We start from the raw sequence: 21,472 nt of genomic DNA, 5'->3' as shown, positions 1-21,472 counted from the left end.
TATTATTATATTCATCATCACCATCTGCATGGTCTCAATCACCACGAGATGTATTTGTAAATGGGAACCTAACTTAAGGTTCTCAAACGCAAGTGAAGCATTAAAATCGATGTCGAAACCACGTACAGTAGATCGCCTATTAATAGACGCTTTCGGAAGCTCCATACACAGATCTTAAACTTCATGTTGGTCACTTAATGGAGTGAAATCTTCAACTGGCTCGACATCAGCAAACTCAACAAACAACTAAATTGATTCAATTTGGCCACTCTGATTCTGATAATAAAGTGCAACCATTATCCCCACGTCTTCATTGTCTACAAGTTCCATCTTGGTGAATTTGATGGAATTTGTCGACAATAAAGTGCAAAAACGCGTTCCATCACTTAAGGGGAAATTTCAGAAAAGCGCATTGACGAGGATGCATTTTACCCCGTGTCAACAAAAACACGTTGACATGGGCACGATTTTACCCATGCTCGGACTAAGTTTTCAAAAAAGATTATTTTTTTTAAATATTATAAAAATAGACCAATATTTTGAAAATTTACGAGAATAAGCCTTTATAAAAATCCAAAGTGGCAGTACAATTTTTTTTTTTGATGCCACCAATTAATGTGTAAATAAAACTTACAAAGCAGATCTTTATATAAATCCAAAGTCTAATTTCCTTTGTTTTCTTAAGCTATGTGGGATGTGAGATATGTGTATATATAGACTCATGAATAAGTTTGCAGCTTGTTCCTACACAATGTGAGATTCCTTCCTCTTTTAACTAACAACATCAAATTAAATGTTGCACTATATTTTATATATTTTTACTTATAGAGTTTAAATTTTTTTACAAAAGTTAACATTTGTTACATTATAAATAAAATTTTAAACTCTCTAAGTTAAAAATTATAAAATATAAAATGAGTATAGTATAATATTAAAATAAATATTTAAAAATTACTAATAGTTGAGTGATCATTTTGTAAGTTTCTATAATTTGATAGCCAAAAATCATAGTTAAGTGACTACTAATGTAATTTAATCTAGACATAAAAATATGAAAAATAATTATTATATTTTATGTATATTATATATTTCTATAGAAAATCTATTTAACATTATTATATACTATATTTAAATAGATTATCTATCTAGTCAAAATACATCTGAAATAAATTTATCAAGATTCATTAGGTGATGAAAATTAAATTAAAATTAGGATTAAAAATTAATGAGCATCGTAAAATATTAAAAAAAGAGATATCAATTTTTAAAATTACAAAAAGAAATACTATTTGAGTACCAAATACTCACCATTTATTTATTAATCAAACATTCACAACATAAAATAAAATAAATAATAAAAATTAAAAGTATAACTTCTAAATTAAAATAATGGAAAATTATTTTAAAAATTAGAATTGCATAGATATTGACTTCAAACATTTAAAATTGAATAGAAGATTAACTACATGTACAAGTTTCATATGTATATAGCCTTTAATCTTATGTTGTTAGTTAAAAGAGGAAGGAATCCCACATTGTCTAGGAACAAGTTGCAAACCTATTCATGACTCTATATATACACCACATTGTGTAGGAACAAGTTGCAAACCTATTCATGACTTTATATTTATACATATCTCACATCCCATATTACTTAAAAAAACAAGAGAAATGAGAGTTTGGGTCTATATAAAGAACTGCTTTACAAGTTTTATTTCCATATTAATTGGTGACACCTTAAAAAAAAATGCTACTACTTCGGGTCTTTATAAAGGTTTATTCTCGTAATTTTTTAAAAAAGTAGTCTATTTTTATAATATTTTAAAAAAAGATTGGCAACACATTTTTTTTAAATTTCCCTTTAAAACACTTTCATATATATGCGTTTTAAATTTTCTAACCTATTTTAATAAATAAAATTTTAAGTGAACTATTTTCATAAATAAGGTTAGAAATGAGTGTTTTTCTTTTTCAGTAAAATAGTCGTAAAAGAAAAGCCTCATTTATAAAAAAGAAAGTGAAAGTATAAATGAGGAAAAGGAATGGGCAAAAAGCAATGACACAGTATAGCGTACAATGATTTCGAAACAGGGCTAGGTTATGGGAAATCGTGAGGGCAGGTTTTAATCTTTGGTACCTTGTTGACACGTAGTGAGTCGAGACTCGTGACTCGTGACCCAGTGACGAATGAAGTAGAGTGGTGTTAGCAGCAGGAAAAGAATTTGTGTGGAGCTACGTGTCCTTGAGCAGAACTCTACGTCATTTGGCTCAATATTGCCATGTGTAAATATATTGTAATCATTTTTAATAATTATTAAAAAAAAAAAAGGCCAATGGTCCGAAGCTTCTTACTTAACTAATTTGATTTAAAACCAAAATTACAATCCCAGCCTTTTGCCAACTACCAAAAAGGAAGTAAGAGGAAGTGATTGAGCACTGAAATGGGTATCTCTGTAATTAAAGGCTTCAAATTTTCTGGGTATAAATTTGGTTGTTCAGAGTGAGGAGTGTGTTTATTTTACTTTTTATTATGAAATAAAAAAATTAATGAATGATAACGCCACAGCTTGTTAATAATGTATAGCCAGCCGTTCTTTTTGTTTTCTCTCTAATATATCACTTTGATAACAGAAAAAAGAAGAAGAAAAGAACACTTCAACTTCATCGTTCTTTTAGTTTCTTTTCTTTCTTTTTTTTCTTTTTGTTGTTGCGAAAGATGGCTTCAGATGAAAGTATGACGGTTGTTTCGTCCATGGTGGAAGATGACTATGACGATATTGATGTTGGGTTTGAGCATCAGGCTCATACATATAACTTGTCGAGGCTTTCCATGTGTACCAGTTCCATGTACACGAACGAGGATGATGATGATAATCTGGGGATGTATCTGTCGAGGTTGTCCTTTGATGCAGATGTTGATGAGGAGTTCCGTGGCAAAGAATTGCTTCAACTCTCTTCTGACTCCGACAAGGAACCTAGCTGCTACTCTCTTCCCGCCACCCCACCTCGCCGGAGGAACCGAAAAGCGGTGTTGTCTCAGGAGCTGATGGGAGTGGCGAAAGATTACGCAAGTGAAAATGAAGCTCAAAAGGGTGGTTTAAGAAGGTCAAAAGGGAACAACAAGTTGAGGAAGAGGAGGATTACAAGAGATAGATGGGAAGATAATGAGAGTAAAAGCTGCAACAAGAAGAAAGATGGGGAATTAATTGCAAGTTACAGCAACCATAGTGGAAGTTTCAGTGGGGAAAGTGAAGGGGGTAGTGCGGGATTGGTGGTGATTACAAGGCCCAAAGGTGGGCAGAGGTCGCTGTGTATGGACTTGGAGGAAGTGAAGGCGTGTAGGGATCTTGGGTTAGAGTTGGAACATGAGCGTATGTTGGAGATGCCTAGTAGCGGTGGCAATTCTCCGATCGCCAACTGGCGTATCTCTAGCCCTGGTTAGTCAAAATTACCTTTAATTTGGACCCTTTATGCTTTCTTTTCTAAGCCTAACAGGAAACTAGGGAATTACTGATTGTTTGATTTATATAAAGGCTCTGCATAGCATTTTCAGTTCATCTGATGGGATGTTTACTCTGTAATTTTAGGTGATGACCCAAGAGATGTGAAGGCTCGGCTCAAGGTGTGGGCACAAGCTGTGGCACTTGCATCCACATCTAAACATTGCAGCTGACTAACTGCTGCTCTTGACTATCATCGTCGTTTCCATTAAAAAACCCTTTTCGATTTTAGTTTCTTGCTTCCTAAAAAACCAAGTTACACTTATGTACAGCTTTCCACTTGTAAATATAAACACTGTGGATTATGAAGCTAGATGGTAAGCTTAAGCTTAAGTTACACTTTGTAAGCAGCAAGACTGAAGGCTTAAGCATAATTTCAGTTTCGAGCAGTGTTTGTTGTATCAGTTCTCTGTCGTCATTCTTCAGTTTTGACTTGGATATGGTTTTAAGTACAGTGTTCCCAAAAATTGCTGTTGTTAGAAACAAAAAGAATTTGTTCTAAATAACCTCTATTCTAACCAAACAAATCGCAGTGCCCCCACTGTAAACAGAGTTAAGCTCACAGGTAAGATCGGGGCAAACTTGAAAGCTAAGGGTACTGATCGAAGGCCTAAACTCAAACAATTATTATTATTTTAAAACCTAAAATCTAACAAATCAATTATCACAAAGTAGCATTGTCTATATCTGCTAAGAGAACCAGGCATTTGCTCTGTTAATGACCAATGCTAATGTAGTTATGACATGGATGACAAATTATATTGAGAAGATGACAGCCGCAAATGTTAGTTATATGTGGCTCAGTAACATCAGATCAATCTCAGCTAAGCAATTATGAAGGTTACTTGCCCTTTTAAGCTTTAGCCCCTAAACCCGTTTATGTTCTATGTATTGAGTTGATCAAACACTTAAAAGTCTAAAACCCAAGGAAGGTGTAGAAGTAGTAACTGAAGAGTAAGCACACCCCATGCATAACGCACCTCCAACTCTAGTTCTGCATAGTTAATGAAACCCATGAATAAAGACTTGTAGTTCATATAGCAAAAATAAAAAGCTGATCCAAACTGGTTTGTGGCCCGATCTTTGGAGCTAAGATCCAATGAGTATTTTGGGTTCTAATATTTTGGGCTCCATTTTGTTACTGATTTTTATATGTCTTCTGTTTTAGAGTTCTTTCTTTCTTTCTTTACTTTACTTTTTTTCTTTTTTGTTAATTCTTAGGTAAACTACGTGACTAAATTATTCATGAGTTTACGTTTTGATAATTTAATTTTAAAAATTTACAAAATAGTTATTAAATTATTTGAAAGTTCTTATTTAAGTCATTTAACTATTCAAAATTTTTTTATTTAAGTCACTGGGTTATTAGGTTTTTTTTTTAAAAAAAAGTTTGACTAGCTACAATTTGATGATCGGTACGGCAGATCATGAAAAACAATTGAACTTTAGAAGAGAAGAGGAAGGAGAGTTTTTAATTGGTGCAGGAACAGAGAAGGCCATACAATAATGATTTTAAGTTTTTAACAGCCTTTTATAACTTTTTGAATAGTTCAATGACCATTTTATAACCTTTTGAAGTTGAATGACCAAAATGTAAATTTATTAGTACTTTAGTGCCTTTGGCTGTAACTTTCTCTATTTTTTTCAAAAAGAAATTAAATAATAAAATCCAATATATTATATGATCAAGATGTAAAAATATTATTTTTAAGGAGATACTGTTAGGTAGCTTTTAGGATCCAGAATTTGGATTTGAATTTAGATTTTAAAATTTTAGCATGGTTTATGAATTTATTATGTTAAAATTGTTTATTTGAGAATTAAAATATTTGAAATTTAAAATTTTGAATTAATTTAAATTTGTTGTTTTGATAATTCAAATTTAGATTTGGATTTCTATTAACTTTAAGTCCTAAAATATATTTTTTAAATTTATTTATTTAGGACAATTTTGAACATTGTTGTTTGAATCAGACCAGACCAGTCGATCAGATTAGGAACTAACTAGGGTACTGGTATTGAGAAATACATTATATTAGAACTGCTCATGGGCTGAGCCACCCGTTCAGACTTGAAGTCCTGGCCGAGAAATGGGAGGGTTTGGACAAAACATGAGGCCCCAAAAATGGGCTTGGGTAAAATTTAAGGCTCCTTTTCTATATGGATTGGGCCTTGGACAAGATTTTTTGACTCAAACCCAGCTTGAATATATTATGTTATAAAATATATTATATTAATTATATATGTTAAATAATAATTATATATATAATTATATTAAATCACTAGCCTAATAACAATTAGACTTATTACCTAAAACCTAAAAAAAAAAACTTAACCTACTAAATAATCCAACCCAAAATTTTTTACTTTTTGTGTTTTTTTTAATGTTATAAACATATATATTTATATTTATATGAAAAACTTTTATTTTAGTGCATTTAGTGTATTATATTTTCAAAAAAAAAAATTTAAATAAAAAAACTAATTTAAAAAAAATTAAATATAGGTGGGCTGAGTTGGGCCCAAGTTTATCTTTCTTAAATGGGGTTGGGCTTGGGCAAGAAAGTAACCCCATTTTATGGGCCGAGCTCAGGTTTGAAAAATTGGTCTAGATACCTTGCATGGGCTCGACCTGAACCTGGTTTGGTCCGGCGCATAAGAACCTCTACATTAGAGTAGTTGACTCGGGAACCAGTACAGACAAACTGATTGGGTGGTTGAATCAGTTAAACCAATTTTTTTTAATATTTTTATTTTTATGATTTATTTAATAGAATCAGACAGACCAATCGAACTGGTTGGATTAGCTACAATCATATACTTTGATTTATACTTAAATAAGGGGACTTACTTAAGTATTAATTAAAAGGTGGGGGTTTATAAATTAAAATTGTGGAAATTACAATATAAATGAAAATTTTGAATATTTGTACTACATTAAATTGAATGCATGAAGCTTTTTTACTGTTGGAATAAGAAGTCAGATGGGTTGACTCATGAATTGGTTGAACTAGTCGGATCAATTCTATCTATTTTCAAATAATTTTATTTTTAATAATTTATTCAATTGAATTGACTGGACCAATTGAATAGGTTGAACTTGAAACCAGTGGTCTGACCGGTTTGCCTACGGATCTAATTTTAAAAACCTTGAGCTTCGTTGATGATATATTATAAGTAAAATTAATTGTTTGTATTTTGAAAGAAGTGCGAAAAAAGAGAGAACAAAAAAATTATCATGTTTTTTAATCAATCTTAAAATTTAAAATCCAAAATTTATTTTTTTTATGAAATTGAACTTGTATCCACACAAATTCAAATCAAAATTTTTTATTTGTTGTATTCAAATCAAAACCTTTTATTTATTATTAAAAAATTAAAATTTTAAAATCAAATTCAAATTTTGATATAAAATCATGAATTCCAAAAATAAGTATATTTGATAAAATTTTGTTTTTCATTTTGCTGTCTTTAAGTCTTAAGTTACTCTAAGAGAAGTTATCATTGGTATACAGCATAGAATCCTTTCTTAGCCATAATCAACATAATTAATTATTATCAAGGATGAAGTCATGAATTTGATATTGGAGCTAAAATAAATTATAAAAATTTAGTAGTCAAATTAAGAAATTTACTTTTAAAGGTTTAAATGGAACTATTGATTATTGTGAGGAATTAAAATGTTATAACTTCATTAATAGAGTTTACATCAATTCAATTTTGTTTTGAATTTTAAAATTGAATCAAGGTATTCGGTTTTTTCATTTTTGAACCACAACTAAATTGGTGGACATAAGAAATCGGTTATTACTAAACCATATTAAATTAGTTCGGTTTGGATTTCAAGTTTCCATATTATTTTTGTGCTTTGAACTTTTGGACTTTATTTAGACAAAATTATCTTTGGATTTGGACGTTTCAACTTTAATTAGATAAAATTATCTTTGTTTTACATTTCTTAGACACTATTTGACAATTTTAAATTTGTTTCAATTATACATAAAATCTCAATTAATATATTTATCTAAAAATAATTTGTAAAATCTATAATTATAAATGGTTATTAAAATCTAATTAAATCTTGATTTAATCACTCTCAATTTTCACTAAACATAATCAAATGCTAAATTATTTGTATTTTATAACTCTTAATGTATAATAGCATCTAAAAACACCCAACTTGAAAATGTTAATAATGATAACCAAAATTTTAGAAGTTTTAACAACAATAATAAAAGAACACAATACATAGTAAGTAAAAAAAAAAAGATGAACACTTGAATTCTTGGAAGTTTTAACAACAACGACAAATAAATAATGAATTGTGAGAGATTGACACTATAAATAGATTTAGAGTTTTTATTTTATTTAATTATAGAATATTTAGAATTTAGAAGCAATGAGTTTTATTTTGAGTTTTAAATGAGTTTATATGTTTAAAAATATTGGGCTTTTCTTAGAAATTTTTAAATGGTTATTTTTGGATTTTTCAGCTCCCAATGGAATAAACCAAAAGTGAACTAAATTGATGTGGCATAATAACATCATCAAATCGAAACTTAAACCAAATTGAACTATAAAAAAAAAAAAACAAACTCGAACCAAGCCAAATTGTTGGTTCAACTTGGTTTCTTGATTTGGTCGAATTTTTTTGCTCAGATCTATCCATGAAATTAATAATTGAACTCAAATCGATTAACTAGAGTATATCTCAATGAATATAGAGAAATTAAAATGGGTTTGGTTAGTTATTTACAAGTAGATTTGAGAAAAATTTGAAGTTTATATTTCAGATCCAACTGAACTTAAATAACTATATTTGATATTTCAGTTGAGATTAATGGATGATGATGTGTGTGTTAGTGCATTCGTACTTAACTTTCAGGTAAACTTTATTTGATACGTAGCATCATATGTTGGATACAGATTAAGAATGACCCAACTTTAGGTTCCACTTTTTCTTTCTTTTCATGTCTTTTATTTTTATAGTATTTTTCTTCCTTTTCTTTTTCCTTCTCAACAATTGTGTAAATCTTCATAGTTTCAGACTCATTTTTTACTTTATATTATTCAATGCAAGTTTTTTTTTTCCTTCTTTTTTTTTTTATTAGAAAAAGCATTTTTTTCCTTCTTTAAAACTACTTTACGGGGAGGTTGTGAAAGGAATGGTAGATAAAACTCTTTCAAGTTTCAGATGAAAAGAAAATAATCATATTTGCAAAGTCAAGATTCTATACCTTCTCATGGGCCGAGTCGGACTCGTTCGAAAAATGAGAAGGTTTGAGTAAAAGTATAGGCTCAAATAATGAGTTTGGACAAAAAATAAAGCTCGTTTAGAAAATGGGTTAAGCCTCAAGTAAAACATTATGCCATTACATTATACCCGCTTGAATTCACAAAATAACAAAAAAACTGCTATTTTTTATTTATTGTTTTAATGCTATTTTTCTTATTATTTTCTCTTTATTTTGCTACCATTTCACTATTATGTTACTACTATTTTGTCAATTGTTAATTTTGTTATTATTTTAGAGGCATTTGCTTGTTAAGTTGCATCTATGTTAGTGTTATTTAAGTATATGTATTTTTTAAATTTTATTTTCAATTTGTTGGGACATATTTATTTTAATGTTTTTAGTATTTTTGATGTATTATATATATTTAAAAATTATATAAAAAAATTAATACAAGCAGGCTGAGTCGAGTCTATATTTTAGCATTTTTATCCGGATTAAATTTAGATAAAATTTTAGATCCATATTTAGGTCAGGCCGGACCCAAACTTAACAAACGGACCTAAATTTTTGGTTAGGCCGACCCACGAGTACCTCTACATAAGATAGATCAGCTGCATGTCCTATCCCTTTTACAGCAATGCAGGAATGTGCCATAAACCCAAAAATATTCATCATATATACTCTTTTCCCTTGAATTTTCTTTTATCTTTTCCTTTTAGTACCAAACGTAAAACATTATGCCATTACATGTTATCTTGTCGACCTTTTGTTTTCAAACTAGTTATTCAAACATTTAAATAAAAATAACTCCTCAAAAAAAAAAAAAAAAACATTCTTGTCAAACATATATCCATACCCGATACTACTAGCATCGGATTCCGAATGTACCTTATCTGGTAAGGTTCTTATTACCAATCTTGGCAGCAAAGATGGGTTGATAGAATAAAGGGCACTCTCCAAGAATAACACTGGTTTGACACTGAAAGCAAGAGTTGATGTGGTTTTGGCTGAAGTCACAAGGCACGATCTAGAAGCATGTTATACTTGGTTAATGATTTCAATTGCCTCCTGCTGCCATTGATGTTAGTATTAGGAAACTACCATTTAATTTCTATTCATGGCAGCTGGTAGATTCAGTTCATTTATACATCTTCTAGTTCAAGCAAATTATAGCTTTTAAGCTCCATGTGAATGGTTAACCCATTTGCCGGTAAGTTTTTTTATTCTATATGCTATTATGCTTTTAAAAAGGAATATAATACTCATCTTAAGTTATTCACAACCCCACTTTGATGTTTCTAATTCTAGCCCCTTATTCTGTTCCCCTAGATTCTAGACCAACTTGGAAATCATTCCTCAGTCTCTGATATAGCAAAGTGCATTGCAAATCATGCATCAATATATTGTATTTTATTATTATTATTAGTGTAAGTGACATCTACAAAGGTATGAGGTGGCCAACATGCATTGGAGCCCACGGAATTTTTATTTTATTTTGGGGTCCAAAATCAGTACATTTTGTATAGCAAGTCAGCAACAATCACAGAAAAAGGACAGGTAACTTAAAGCAGGATGGTTTTAACAATTCAGAATCACATATCTTTATGTGTTTGGTGACTAACTACTTCATAATCATATTACTAAAACAGAGAAAATATGCTGGCCACCTCAGCCATTTCAGCATCATCAACCTCACGCATTAAAATAATTCATATAAATAGGTCCTATCAGCCACTATGGATTGTGCATCAGCTGTTTTTCATCCATTACTCTAAGGTATCATTGCACTATGATGTTTAATTGTTTTCTTGCTGATTGTTTTCTTCTAATAAGAGTTTTTGAGACTGTTCTCTCTTGGTTTATGTGGTTAATATGAATGGGACTGCCTTGCTTTCATCATAATCTTAGTGGAATTTGCTGAATATGCTTTCATTCTCAAAATGAAGACACAAGGCTATCTTGTCTATATATAATTAAGCTCTAAGCTCTAGTCTTTGCTCTTCCATAGCTCTTCTTGATGGGTTCATTAGGTCTCTTTCAGATTCTATAATTTTACTGCTAAATATGCATAGAACTGCAGGGTTATGTCTGATGGAACTTCTTTTCTTTTTCTTACAGGTACAGTCATGAAGATGGACACTGTTGGGAGGGCCGCTGGAGCTAAATATGAATGCTTGCTCTTTGGTATATTTATGTAGCAGGATTAATCATTAAGAACAAAATCATATGATATAACAGTTTTAGCTCAAGCATCCTCTGGTTTTCAGGCTTTTAGAACTGTTTCTGATTTCTGGGTTTCGATTATGATTTACAGACATGGATGATACTCTATACCCCTTCAGTACAGGTTTCAACTTGGCTTGCCGCAAGAACATAGAAGGTATGGCCCTAAAACATATACATGATTGTTTTTTTTTTCTTTTGTTATGATACAAGCAATTTGACTTGTTTTAATGGTAGAATTCATGCTGAAATACCTGAATATTGAAGAAAGTGAAGTCCCAAGAATGTGCTTGGAATTATACAGGGAATATGGAACAACAATGGCTGGTTTAAAGGTGCCTGAGAATATTCTTTTGTCCTAAATCCCTTCTTTTGTCGGTTTTTTTTAGCCCCTTTTGCCCTTGTCTGCCAAAAAAAAAAGAAAAAAAAAGAGCAACGGATTCACCACCGTTCATGCATCTGAAAATTAGAGTCCCAAATGCCAAAATTTCAGGTTCTGGGGTATGAATTTGACAACGATGAGTTTCATGCCTATGCTCATGGAAGATTGCCATACGAAACACTGAGACCAGATCCTGTGTTAAGGAACCTTCTGCTTGCCATGCCACAGCGGAAAATAGTAAGTGAAAGTACGAATTCCTTTCAATTAAACCAAAAAAAAAAAAAAAAGTTGATTGAGAAAACATATCTTGTCTGTTCTAAGATGTTTCTTTATGTTTAGATCTTCACGAATGCTGATAAGGCACATGCGCTACAAGTTCTGAAAAGGTTGGCCTTGGAAGATTGTTTTGAAGGCATCATATGCTTTGAAGCACTTAACCACCCTCCGCTGCAACCACCTGCTTTGAAGTCACCAATTCTATGTAAACCCTCGCTGGAAGCTTTCGAAGCTGCTATTCGGGTCGCAAATCTTGATCCAAAGAAAACAGTACAAACCCCATCCTTAATTAGAACACAGACAATTGTTTTTTTCTTTGTTTGATTCTTTTTCCTTTTTTCTCCAGATTTTCTTTGATGATAGTGCTCGAAACATAGCTAGCGGCAAAGCAGCAGGGCTTCACACAGTTATAGTAAGCTACATATTTTGGTTTTCAATCTAGAAAGCTGCCTATAAACGATTCAATGGGTAACATGGGAGAATATGATGGCAGGTGGGGAACTCAGCGCTGGTGCCAGGTGCAGATCATGCCTTGCGTAGCATCCACAACATCAAAGAAGCAATACCTGAGATATGGGATGGCGATGAGGAGCAGATGGAACAAGTTATCCAAGCAGCTGCTGTTGAAACCGTGGTCCTTGCTTAGATTTCAGTTCAAGTTGAAAATTAGAGAGGCTGCCCTTGTTATATTATTATGGACATGGGAAGCATTCATCTTAAGCTTATTAAATAAATGACTAAAGCTCACTAATATATCGATATGTACTTAGAATATAAGCAAATGTTTCTGTATTTATATTGTATCTAAGATTTATGTACTAAACCCAGACTTATGGGTAGGGATGGTGTCACCCTTTGAAAATAGGCTTAAGGCTTTGCCATACTCATTTTTAAGTATATAATATATATTCAAAAATAGACTCACGCATCAGTTCCCTTATGAAGCACACACCATTGCAATCCAGACCAGAAAATACAAAGGGAGAAAGACACCCCCAAAATGAAAAAAAACCAGTTTTGTAATGGCTCAATATTGCCCGGCCCGATAGATAATGAAAAACCAAAAATAATAAGTCCAATTAATGTCCATTTACATCTAAAACCTATACCCAAATACATAGCCCAAATCACTACCCAAATACTAACTAAACCCAAACCATTAGCCCAATACAAGCCCAAAACGGGTTCAAAGAAACCCTAGCAGCATGGCTCCCAGCGCCGCAACAGTAGCGCCTCTCTGCTCTCCTTCGCACACGCACGATGCCTCCACACGCCTCAGCTGCCGCTCCAGCAAGCCATCAAGCCGCAATTAGCCTCTGGCCTTGCATGCGCGCCACTGCCACTCGCGCGAGCTTCCGTACGCACACATCCACTGCTCCGTACGCCTGCAACAAACGAAAAAAAGCAAACAACGCAGCACCAAAAGAAAACAAAAATAGCAGTTGTAAAAAAGAAAAATTTCAGATTATTTTGATTTTCTTTTTCATCTTTATTTTCGGCTATATAAAGCCGTTTTTCAGAATCTGTGAAGGAGGACACACGCATATTGTATCAAAAAATCAATACAAAAAATCAAAAAAGGTGATTTTTGAATCGTTCTTTGGCTTCTTTTGTCTTCTTTTTCCCTTTTTCTTTTTCGGTTTTCTTTTCTGTGTTTGGTTCATTTTTGAATAAAAGAATAAAAAGCGGAGATTAGATGAGAGAAGTTACCCTGTGGCTGGATCCTTGCTCTCTCCGTCGTCATCGGAGTGTGGGCTAGGTTCGGAGAGGCCTTGAACGGTCGATTCATAGAGCGGCGCAGCCACGAGCAAGGGGCCTAGAGTTTCTTTTAATTTTTTTAAGAATAAAAAAGAGAAAGGGGGGAGCCCGTACCTGGTTAAACCCGCCTTCGAATCCCTCGTGGTTCCGATCGGAACTAGATAGTTGGGGACTCCAATGCTGAAGCGGCGCATGGGGGGTCCTCCTCTGTTTAGGTTTTTCCATCAAAAAAAGGCTGCTGATACTTAGGGTCTATTTTTAGTTTATAGGCAATGCAGGGAACGGCGTCGTTTGGAGCCAAGGCCATGGCTTCAAAACGGTGTCGTTTATAGGCATAGATCCGCGCGGTGACCCAACCCGAGGGAAGGATCCGCACGTTTATGCCCTATGGTCTATTTGCACTGTATGCCCTTCTTCATCTGGGTGCTGTTTCAATTCAGTTTTCTTCTGTATTTTTTAATTTATACTGTGCATTTAACTTCGATTGCATTTAAGCCCTCTGTTAAGCGACGTCGTTTCCATTGTTTGGACTTGAATGCTCGAACCTTTGCGTTTAATTTTCGTTTTGGTCCCTTAGATTTAACTAGATTAATAATTTAGTTCGTTTTTAATTCTAGTTGTAATTTAATCTTTATTTATTTATGGTTAAATATATTTCATTATTATTTTGATATAGTTATTTCCAACATTATTTTAATCTTTAAGTTTGATATTTTTTTAAAACTTATTATTAATACAATTTTAAAATACAATATATTATTATTTAAATTGTTATTAATGTAATTTAAATTTATGATACATTAGTCTTTTATCCCTTATATCTTTTTAAAATTTTTGATATATTATTATTATTTAATTCATCATTTATTAATATACATATATTTTATGAAGATTGGATAAAATCTTTATATATATTTTAATGTTTTATCTCCATTTTAAAATTTACCTTTTGAATATTTTTATATCAAATATTTATGTGATAATATATTTTTTATATATAAGGCTATTATTCTTGTACCCATAAATTATTAATTTTTTAAAAAATAAGATAATGTTTTGATATTAGATATTATTATTGATTTCAAATGTTTTTAACATGTTTAACAAATGTACTTTAAATGGATTTTATTTATATGTAATTTACTTCTTCTAAAATTCACTTTTGTATATAATTATCTCATTTTTTGATATATATATATATATATATGCATTATATATTTTTTTGTATATACTATCTATGTTAAATTGATAAAGGTATATTACTTGTTTTAAATTCATTTTAAATACAATTATTCAATGTTGTTTTATTTTGTTTCAAGTCCATTTTAAGTTTGTGTGTAAATATTTTAGCTTAAAATGTGGTTATTAATAAATGTTGTTATATTTAATTCATTTGATATTTGACAATTAGGATTAATATTTGCCTAATATGATAAAAAATTGTTGTAGCCATTTTGCTTGAATTCATCCTTTGTTTATTATTCCTCAATAGGTATTTAGATTGCAATTGTGTCTTTTACCTTATGTATTGCTATTCAATCATGTTTCATTTGTAAAAATTGTATTTTATTAAAGCACAACAATCATTCTATCTCACAATAAAAATCTAGCATTTATAATTCTCGAGAGAATTGTGCCCTAACTTACTGGGTTCCAATTTTTCTCGATGAATTTAGGTAGCTATATGTTTTTTAATTAAAACCATACAGTTTTAAAACTAAGCATTTAGGATTTCAAAATGTCGGATCCTAACTTACCGGATGTGACATTCTGTTATCCTAATTTTAAAATAAAGGCAATATTTGATGTTTCAGAATTTCGGAAAATTAAACCCTAACTTATTGGATTTTAATTTGCCGTTTGAACCAAATAATTGGATATCCTTCTCGAAATGCATAGGTTTTAAAAGTCAAGAGATAAATTTATTTTTGAGGATTTAAAATGTTGCACTTTAACTTACTGAGTGTGACGATTTATTTCTTTGAAATAGGTGAATCTCACCGTCTAATTCATTTTACTTAAATTTTCTTTTCAAAGGATTGTATTTTAAAATCTTTTTAAAGTTTCGACACTAAGACATTAAACAATCGATTCGGTATCAATTTTGGGCGTTACGAGGGTTCTAACCCTTCCTCGTGCGTAACCGACTCCCGGACCTATTTTCTCAAATCTCGCAGACCTAAAATTTATTTTTAATGGTGAACCGATCACACCTTAATAAAAGATCGGTGGCGACTCTCATTTTATTTTTAAAGTCGATCCCCACTTTCAAACTTACAAAAAAGTGGTTTCGACAAGTATAATTAGCAAAACACCCACAGCACTACGTGGGTTTTGCTTCCTCTGTTTCGTTTTTAATGCAGTTTGAGGTTGACAAACTTTTTTATTGGATCAGGTTGAGGAATGGATATATTATGATCCAAAAGAAATTGCTTCAATGCCTATATGTGGGTTTCCCAAAATTTTCGATTATGATTAATTCGTTTATCAAATTTAAAATTACAGGGTAAACATAGATATCAAACCTTTAAAAATGTTATATAAAAAATAATATTTAAAAAACCAGGCCGTGGCCCAGCCCAAAAAGATAAAACCCATTCAACATATATCATATAGGCCTCGTATAAATTAAGATTCTTATATACATATTCTAGTATATAATTTTCTAAAATTAGTTTAGTAAAAGCATAAGTTAAAAGATATATATATATATATATATATATATGTTATGAAATAAAGAAAGAGTAAAAGACTGGAAAACAAAGAAAATGGGAGAAGGTAATTTTATTAATCAAATAGGAATGTTTATAATGATTTTTAAGAGTCTATTTTATAGGCATAATAAGTATAAATGAAATAAAATTCCACTTTTAATGACTATTAGAGTCCTAAAGTCTATCAAACTTATCTTGATATTGATGGACATTCACTTAATAATAAAATATTTATAACACTATTCCTTAGATGTCCATTGGTAGATATGTGTCTCGTTAAAACTTTACTAAAATAAAATTATTGTGAAGGAAAAAAAGTACACACATCTATAATACGCATAACATATTGCCTCATTAAAAATCTTACTAGGAAACCCGGTGGGACAAAATCTCGATTAAGGGAAAAATAGTACAACGTGTATTTACTCCTCATGACAACATCACATAATATTGCATATTCTACATATTCAATCTTGAATACTAGCTTTTCAAATGATCACTCAAACGAAGTTTGATAAACGTTTATATCATCACTCTTTTGAATGTCATGAGTGAGGAAGAGTTTTGGGGAAATATATTTTGATCTCTTTAGGAGTTCCAAAAATAATCATAACAAACTTTAATCACGACCCTTCTAAAAATACATGTGTATTTTAGATCATTTTATAATCTTCCTTCAATAACTATTCACTAAGTTAAATTTACCACATATATTCAAATCATTTCAATTCATATAAATGTTTATGCAAACATATTGAACAATTTCCTGAGAATTTCTATATGCTTCTAGCATTCTAAATCATTCAAGGATTTTAACAAAAACTTCACTATATAGTGATTCATATGATAGGTGTAACAACAATCATTAGACGCATGTCAAAATATGTCATGAAACACTAGATGCATCTACCACAAAGAAATATCTTTCATAATTAATGCCATTTCAAGACTCAGCAAGTTTTCAAAAAACTACACATTTGTACCCCCACTGGTCTTATACCTTTAGATGTTTGGACCACTAGTCTAAAAATTTTCTAAATTTAATTCTACTTACATTGCGTCTTTCCATTTTGGCTAATTTATTCCATGTCTATAATTCTTGATAAATTTATTCAAGATCCTCATTATTTCAAAAGTACTATTGCATACAAAAACCATTGCTGACACATTTCATTATCGGTTCCACATTTTCTCGTATAAATTATTGAGATCTCTTTATTTTTCACTATTTCCATCTTCAGGTACCTGAATCTCTTCTGAACTTTTAATAATTAGTTATGTTTTGGGTCTCTTTGGGAGCACTGTCTCCATTATATGACTATCTTGATTTATTATTTTCTTTTACGAGAATTTTCATCTTTGAAACCAATTAATCTACCATGCTTCAAGCATGAATTACTTTCATTTATTCTAATAGGTTGCCCTACTGGGACTTCAACACATTAGCTAGTATATGATACTTGATTATTCTCATTAGGTTAGTAAATAACATTTGACGCTTAACTTGAAATAAAGTTAATTACTCTTTTTAAAATTCTAGTTCAAATTACTTTCTATGAGGATCTAAATAATGATAATTTATTCTAAGTAATTATTTCATTCAACTATTATTTCTCTCCCCTAATGTCGGGTAAACTGTCAAATCAAAATAATAATAAACTTATATCATAATTAAATCTTCGATTTGTTCAAAACATCTAATAATAAAAAGAAGATTCATAATTAATATATATCCAAAATTTCTTTGAATGCCCATTTTGTGCATAGGTAGAGCAACTTGAAAATATACTGCACATTCAAAAATTCTAAAATGGGTTGTATTTGGCTCTTGACTAAAAGTCAATTGTAATAGGGCGCATTTATTACAACTTATTGACATGATGTGTACGAATGTCGATTCATATAAGATTTAATATCATTATACATATATATACAAAAAGTTTTGTTCTTAAAAGATATGTTTTAGCTTCTAGCTGGAGGCATTTACTTCATAAATTCTGCTAAACCATTTTATACGTATAAACAACACACTTTTGCAATAGTTACTCGCACTAGCAATCTAGCATTCAATAATCATTGAAAGCCTGAGAAATAAACTCACCAACATTGGCAAGAATTGTCTCGATTGCATAATATAAAAGTTTTGTTTGTAATCAAATCATTAAACAAGTAATCTCACAAATTACATGTTGTAAGTTAATAACTCACATGTGATTAACTTGTAGATGCGTCTAACAAAGTTATATCAAAACATCCACTTGTTGGATAAATGAGCTCATATTTCTTTCAAAAATGCTAGGGATTCAATCTCAACTTTTGTTAGTGAGATTCTAATAATTCATATTCTTTGAGAATAAGTAGCACTCAAAAAATCTTTAAAATAAAGAATCTTTAGGTGTTTTAATAAACTTCCATGTAAAATTTCATTTTTCCATATTATTATAGATCAAGATAGTCTAACTAATCATGCCAACTAGTTAGTATACTTGGACTAGTAAACTTCCAATTTACTATGCACATGATTCGATAATACCAATGTAAACTTCTAGTTTATCATCTCATGATATTTAACCGTAGTACAAACTAGAGGAGAGATGGTAATTTTCCAACACAAAATTATTACCCAATATAATAGATGTAATATCTGAAATCAACTGTCTTCTCATCTATAATCTCAATATGATATTTGTTATAATATATATGATTTGTCACAACATTGTGACAAATTAGAGTCTTTTCGACACTTAATGAGCTTACTTTCAAGTCGTTTTATATTATTTTGTTATGTTTTCCATTTATAGTAGTTTATATTGAATTTTAGTAAAATAAACATTTTTACGTATATTTTGGTGATGTAATGACCTAATGGGCCAATACGGGCCTATAAAAGGATTGACAAGTCAATTTTGTGTGTGGAATACTGTTTCTAGGCCAAGAACACCAAAGAAAACACTAGCGTCGCGACACTAACATGCAGTGTCGCAACATCACATTTCGAAACCAAATAAGTCCCCTGCGAAGTTCAATGTCATGACAATGGAGCAATGGAAGACAAACATAAGCTAAAGGTCTTTTTGTTGGGAAATGTGTCCATATTATAGTAAACATGTAATTTTCTATGTATTTGAACGATGAATAAATAAATAAATAAAGTTAATTTCACATTTCACTATTATGTCTTTTGCATTTCCGTCTTTCATGTTTTGTATGTATAACGAAATTGTGACAAGCAAATATTAGCTCATTGATTGTCTAAGTTCAAACAGATGATAAGTGGCACTGTAAGGATGTTTACATTGCGAGAAAGACAACTTACTTCAGTAGATAATCTAAACGAGTTCGTAATCTTGTAAAAGAATCAAAGTGAGTGTTCGATTCAAATACTTAGAAGGATTATTATGTTGTATACAATTCTAATTGGGGAGATGGCTAGTCTTGGCTATCGGAGCAGTTGACTCAATGGATAGAGACATAGATGTATTCATTGGAAGAATGATACATTGGACTGGACCCAAGATGAATTAATTCTGAATCCCTTTGTGAATTAATTCATTAGTGATGTTCATGGTGTGATTTACCTAAATCCTGAGTTAGTCATTGACCATGCGTATATAACTCATGTGCTTTGATATAAGTGAAGGCTTATACTCTAAAAATGATCGAGCCCATAGCCGATATGTTGGGTACATGACTAGTGTATGGCATGGCTTTACTAGCAACAATGAAATTCATAACTTGATTAAAGAGTTAACGATATCCTCTCATTGGCATTGTAAGGATTGATAAATATGGAACGTGGGTGTTAAACTAAGCTTTATTTGTTAATATGTTTTGATATAACAAATTAAAATGTTTTTGAATAAAAGTTAAAGTTGAACAAAATTGGCAAAATGATAAAATCAAGTTAAAATGGTTTCAATTGAGTTAGACATTTTCAATCAAGTTAAAATTTTTTTTAAACAAGTCAGTATTGCTCTTGGTCTTTGGCTAAGTATCTATTGTTTTCAAAATATCGATACCCATTCTAAAATCAATACCAAATTGACATTTTATTTTCAATTTACACAAAAAGTATCGACACCTTTACAAAAAGTATCGATACCTTTTACTAGGTATCGATAATTTGTCTTCGGTATCATTGTAAAAAATTTTCAACGATCACTGAATCAAACATTAAATGCTAATAGTATCAATACTCGTAGAAAATATATCGATACATTTTGTAGCAGGTGAATTTAATGATCTGATATTTTCATCCCCAACGACTCTGTTAACCTTCACAACAACCCCAATAGTTGGAAATGTATTAGAGGGTATAAATACCGTATTCCAAATGTCCCACAGTAAGTAGAGAAATTATCAAGCTTAAAGATCAATCAAAACAACCGTAATGTTTAATTCTTTCATATCCTTCTTGCAAACACTTGTGAGCTTTTATTGTATTCATTCAGCTCAAGTGTTATTCTTTGTATTTGTACTTAATTGGCAAACACATCAATTTGGTAAGGATTACTTCTTAGTTTGCTATTTGTTATTCTCTTTGAGTGGGTTGAGTCTTAAGGTTTGAGTAGAAACCTTAAGGGAGTTACAATCTTAAGATTTTGGGTAGAAATCTTAAGGGAGATTGTAAGGTTAAACCTTATCCTCAAAGGTTGTCAAATTAGTGAATTTAGAAAAATACTTAGTTGTGGAAAGCTAAGATAATAGAGTAGGGAATTGGGGTCGAACCACTATAAATTGTTGTGTTCATTGTTGCACATTCTTTTGTTGCTTTTACAAATTTTTTTAAAGGTTAATTCACCCCCTGATGGTGAATTCGAGTTGATCTTTCGAGCTAAAAATTGGTATCATAATTAGTATCTAAAGACAGTTTAACAACTAAGAGAAGATCCTCAGAGAAGCTCAAACGATAATCAACCCGTTCTGCAATAATGACATCTACTTCCAGGTCAATTTTCTTTAGTGAGTCTCGATCTATCTCTAAAACTCCTCATTTCAATGGTGCTAACTTCTCTCATTAGAAGGGTAGGATGATGTTGTTCATCCAAGCAAATAATATTGCCATATGAGACATTATTATGGATGGTCCTTCAATTCCATCCAAACAAAGAGAGCTTTTAGTTCCAAAAAGCAAGAAGTAATGGAATGAGGAAGATAAGAGAAGCATTCAACTCAATGTCAAGGCAATGCACATTTTATTTTATGCACTTGGTTTGGATGAGTATAGTAGAGTTTTATCTTGTTCAAATGCCAAGGAGATTTGAAACAAGCTTGAAGTCACCCATGAAGTTACTAGCCAAGTGAAGAAGTCTAAACTTGGAATCCTTACACTCGACTACGACACTTTCAAGATGAAGCTTGAAGAGGATATCAAAGAGATGT

At 31.0% G+C, this 21,472-nt stretch overlaps 2 protein-coding genes across 3 annotated transcripts; both read left to right on the top strand.

Annotated features, from left to right (window-relative positions):
* The first annotated feature begins 2,433 nt into the window (after positions 1-2,433).
* LOC105795244 (uncharacterized) lies at positions 2,434-3,904 on the top strand. Its single transcript, XM_012624776.2, has 2 exons — positions 2,434-3,437; positions 3,588-3,904. Exons 1-2 carry the CDS (start codon positions 2,717-2,719, stop codon positions 3,671-3,673), a joined length of 807 nt encoding a protein of 268 aa, XP_012480230.1. The 5' UTR covers positions 2,434-2,716; the 3' UTR covers positions 3,674-3,904.
* A 6,490-nt stretch (positions 3,905-10,394) lies between these two features.
* LOC105795251 (uncharacterized protein C24B11.05) lies at positions 10,395-12,480 on the top strand. Of its 2 annotated transcripts, none has more exons than XM_012624798.2 (8): positions 10,395-10,513; positions 10,856-10,921; positions 11,052-11,117; positions 11,198-11,295; positions 11,454-11,579; positions 11,682-11,888; positions 11,965-12,030; positions 12,112-12,480. In XM_012624798.2, the coding sequence occupies exons 2-8, from the start codon at positions 10,864-10,866 to the stop codon at positions 12,262-12,264; spliced, it is 774 nt and encodes a 257-aa protein (XP_012480252.1). In that variant the 5' UTR covers positions 10,395-10,513; positions 10,856-10,863; the 3' UTR covers positions 12,265-12,480. The 2 variants fall into 2 exon arrangements, with proteins under 2 accessions (XP_012480252.1, XP_012480242.1); XM_012624788.2 differs by lacking the exon at positions 10,395-10,513 and adding an exon at positions 10,623-10,767.
* The last annotated feature ends 8,992 nt before the right edge of the window (positions 12,481-21,472 follow it).

This window comes from Gossypium raimondii, chromosome 7 (genome assembly GCF_025698545.1).
Source record: "Gossypium raimondii isolate GPD5lz chromosome 7, ASM2569854v1, whole genome shotgun sequence".
NCBI classification, from domain to species: Eukaryota; Viridiplantae; Streptophyta; class Magnoliopsida; order Malvales; family Malvaceae; genus Gossypium; species Gossypium raimondii.
The sequence above is the reverse complement of the archived record's forward strand: the minus strand, read 5'-3'. Positions and strand labels throughout refer to the sequence as shown.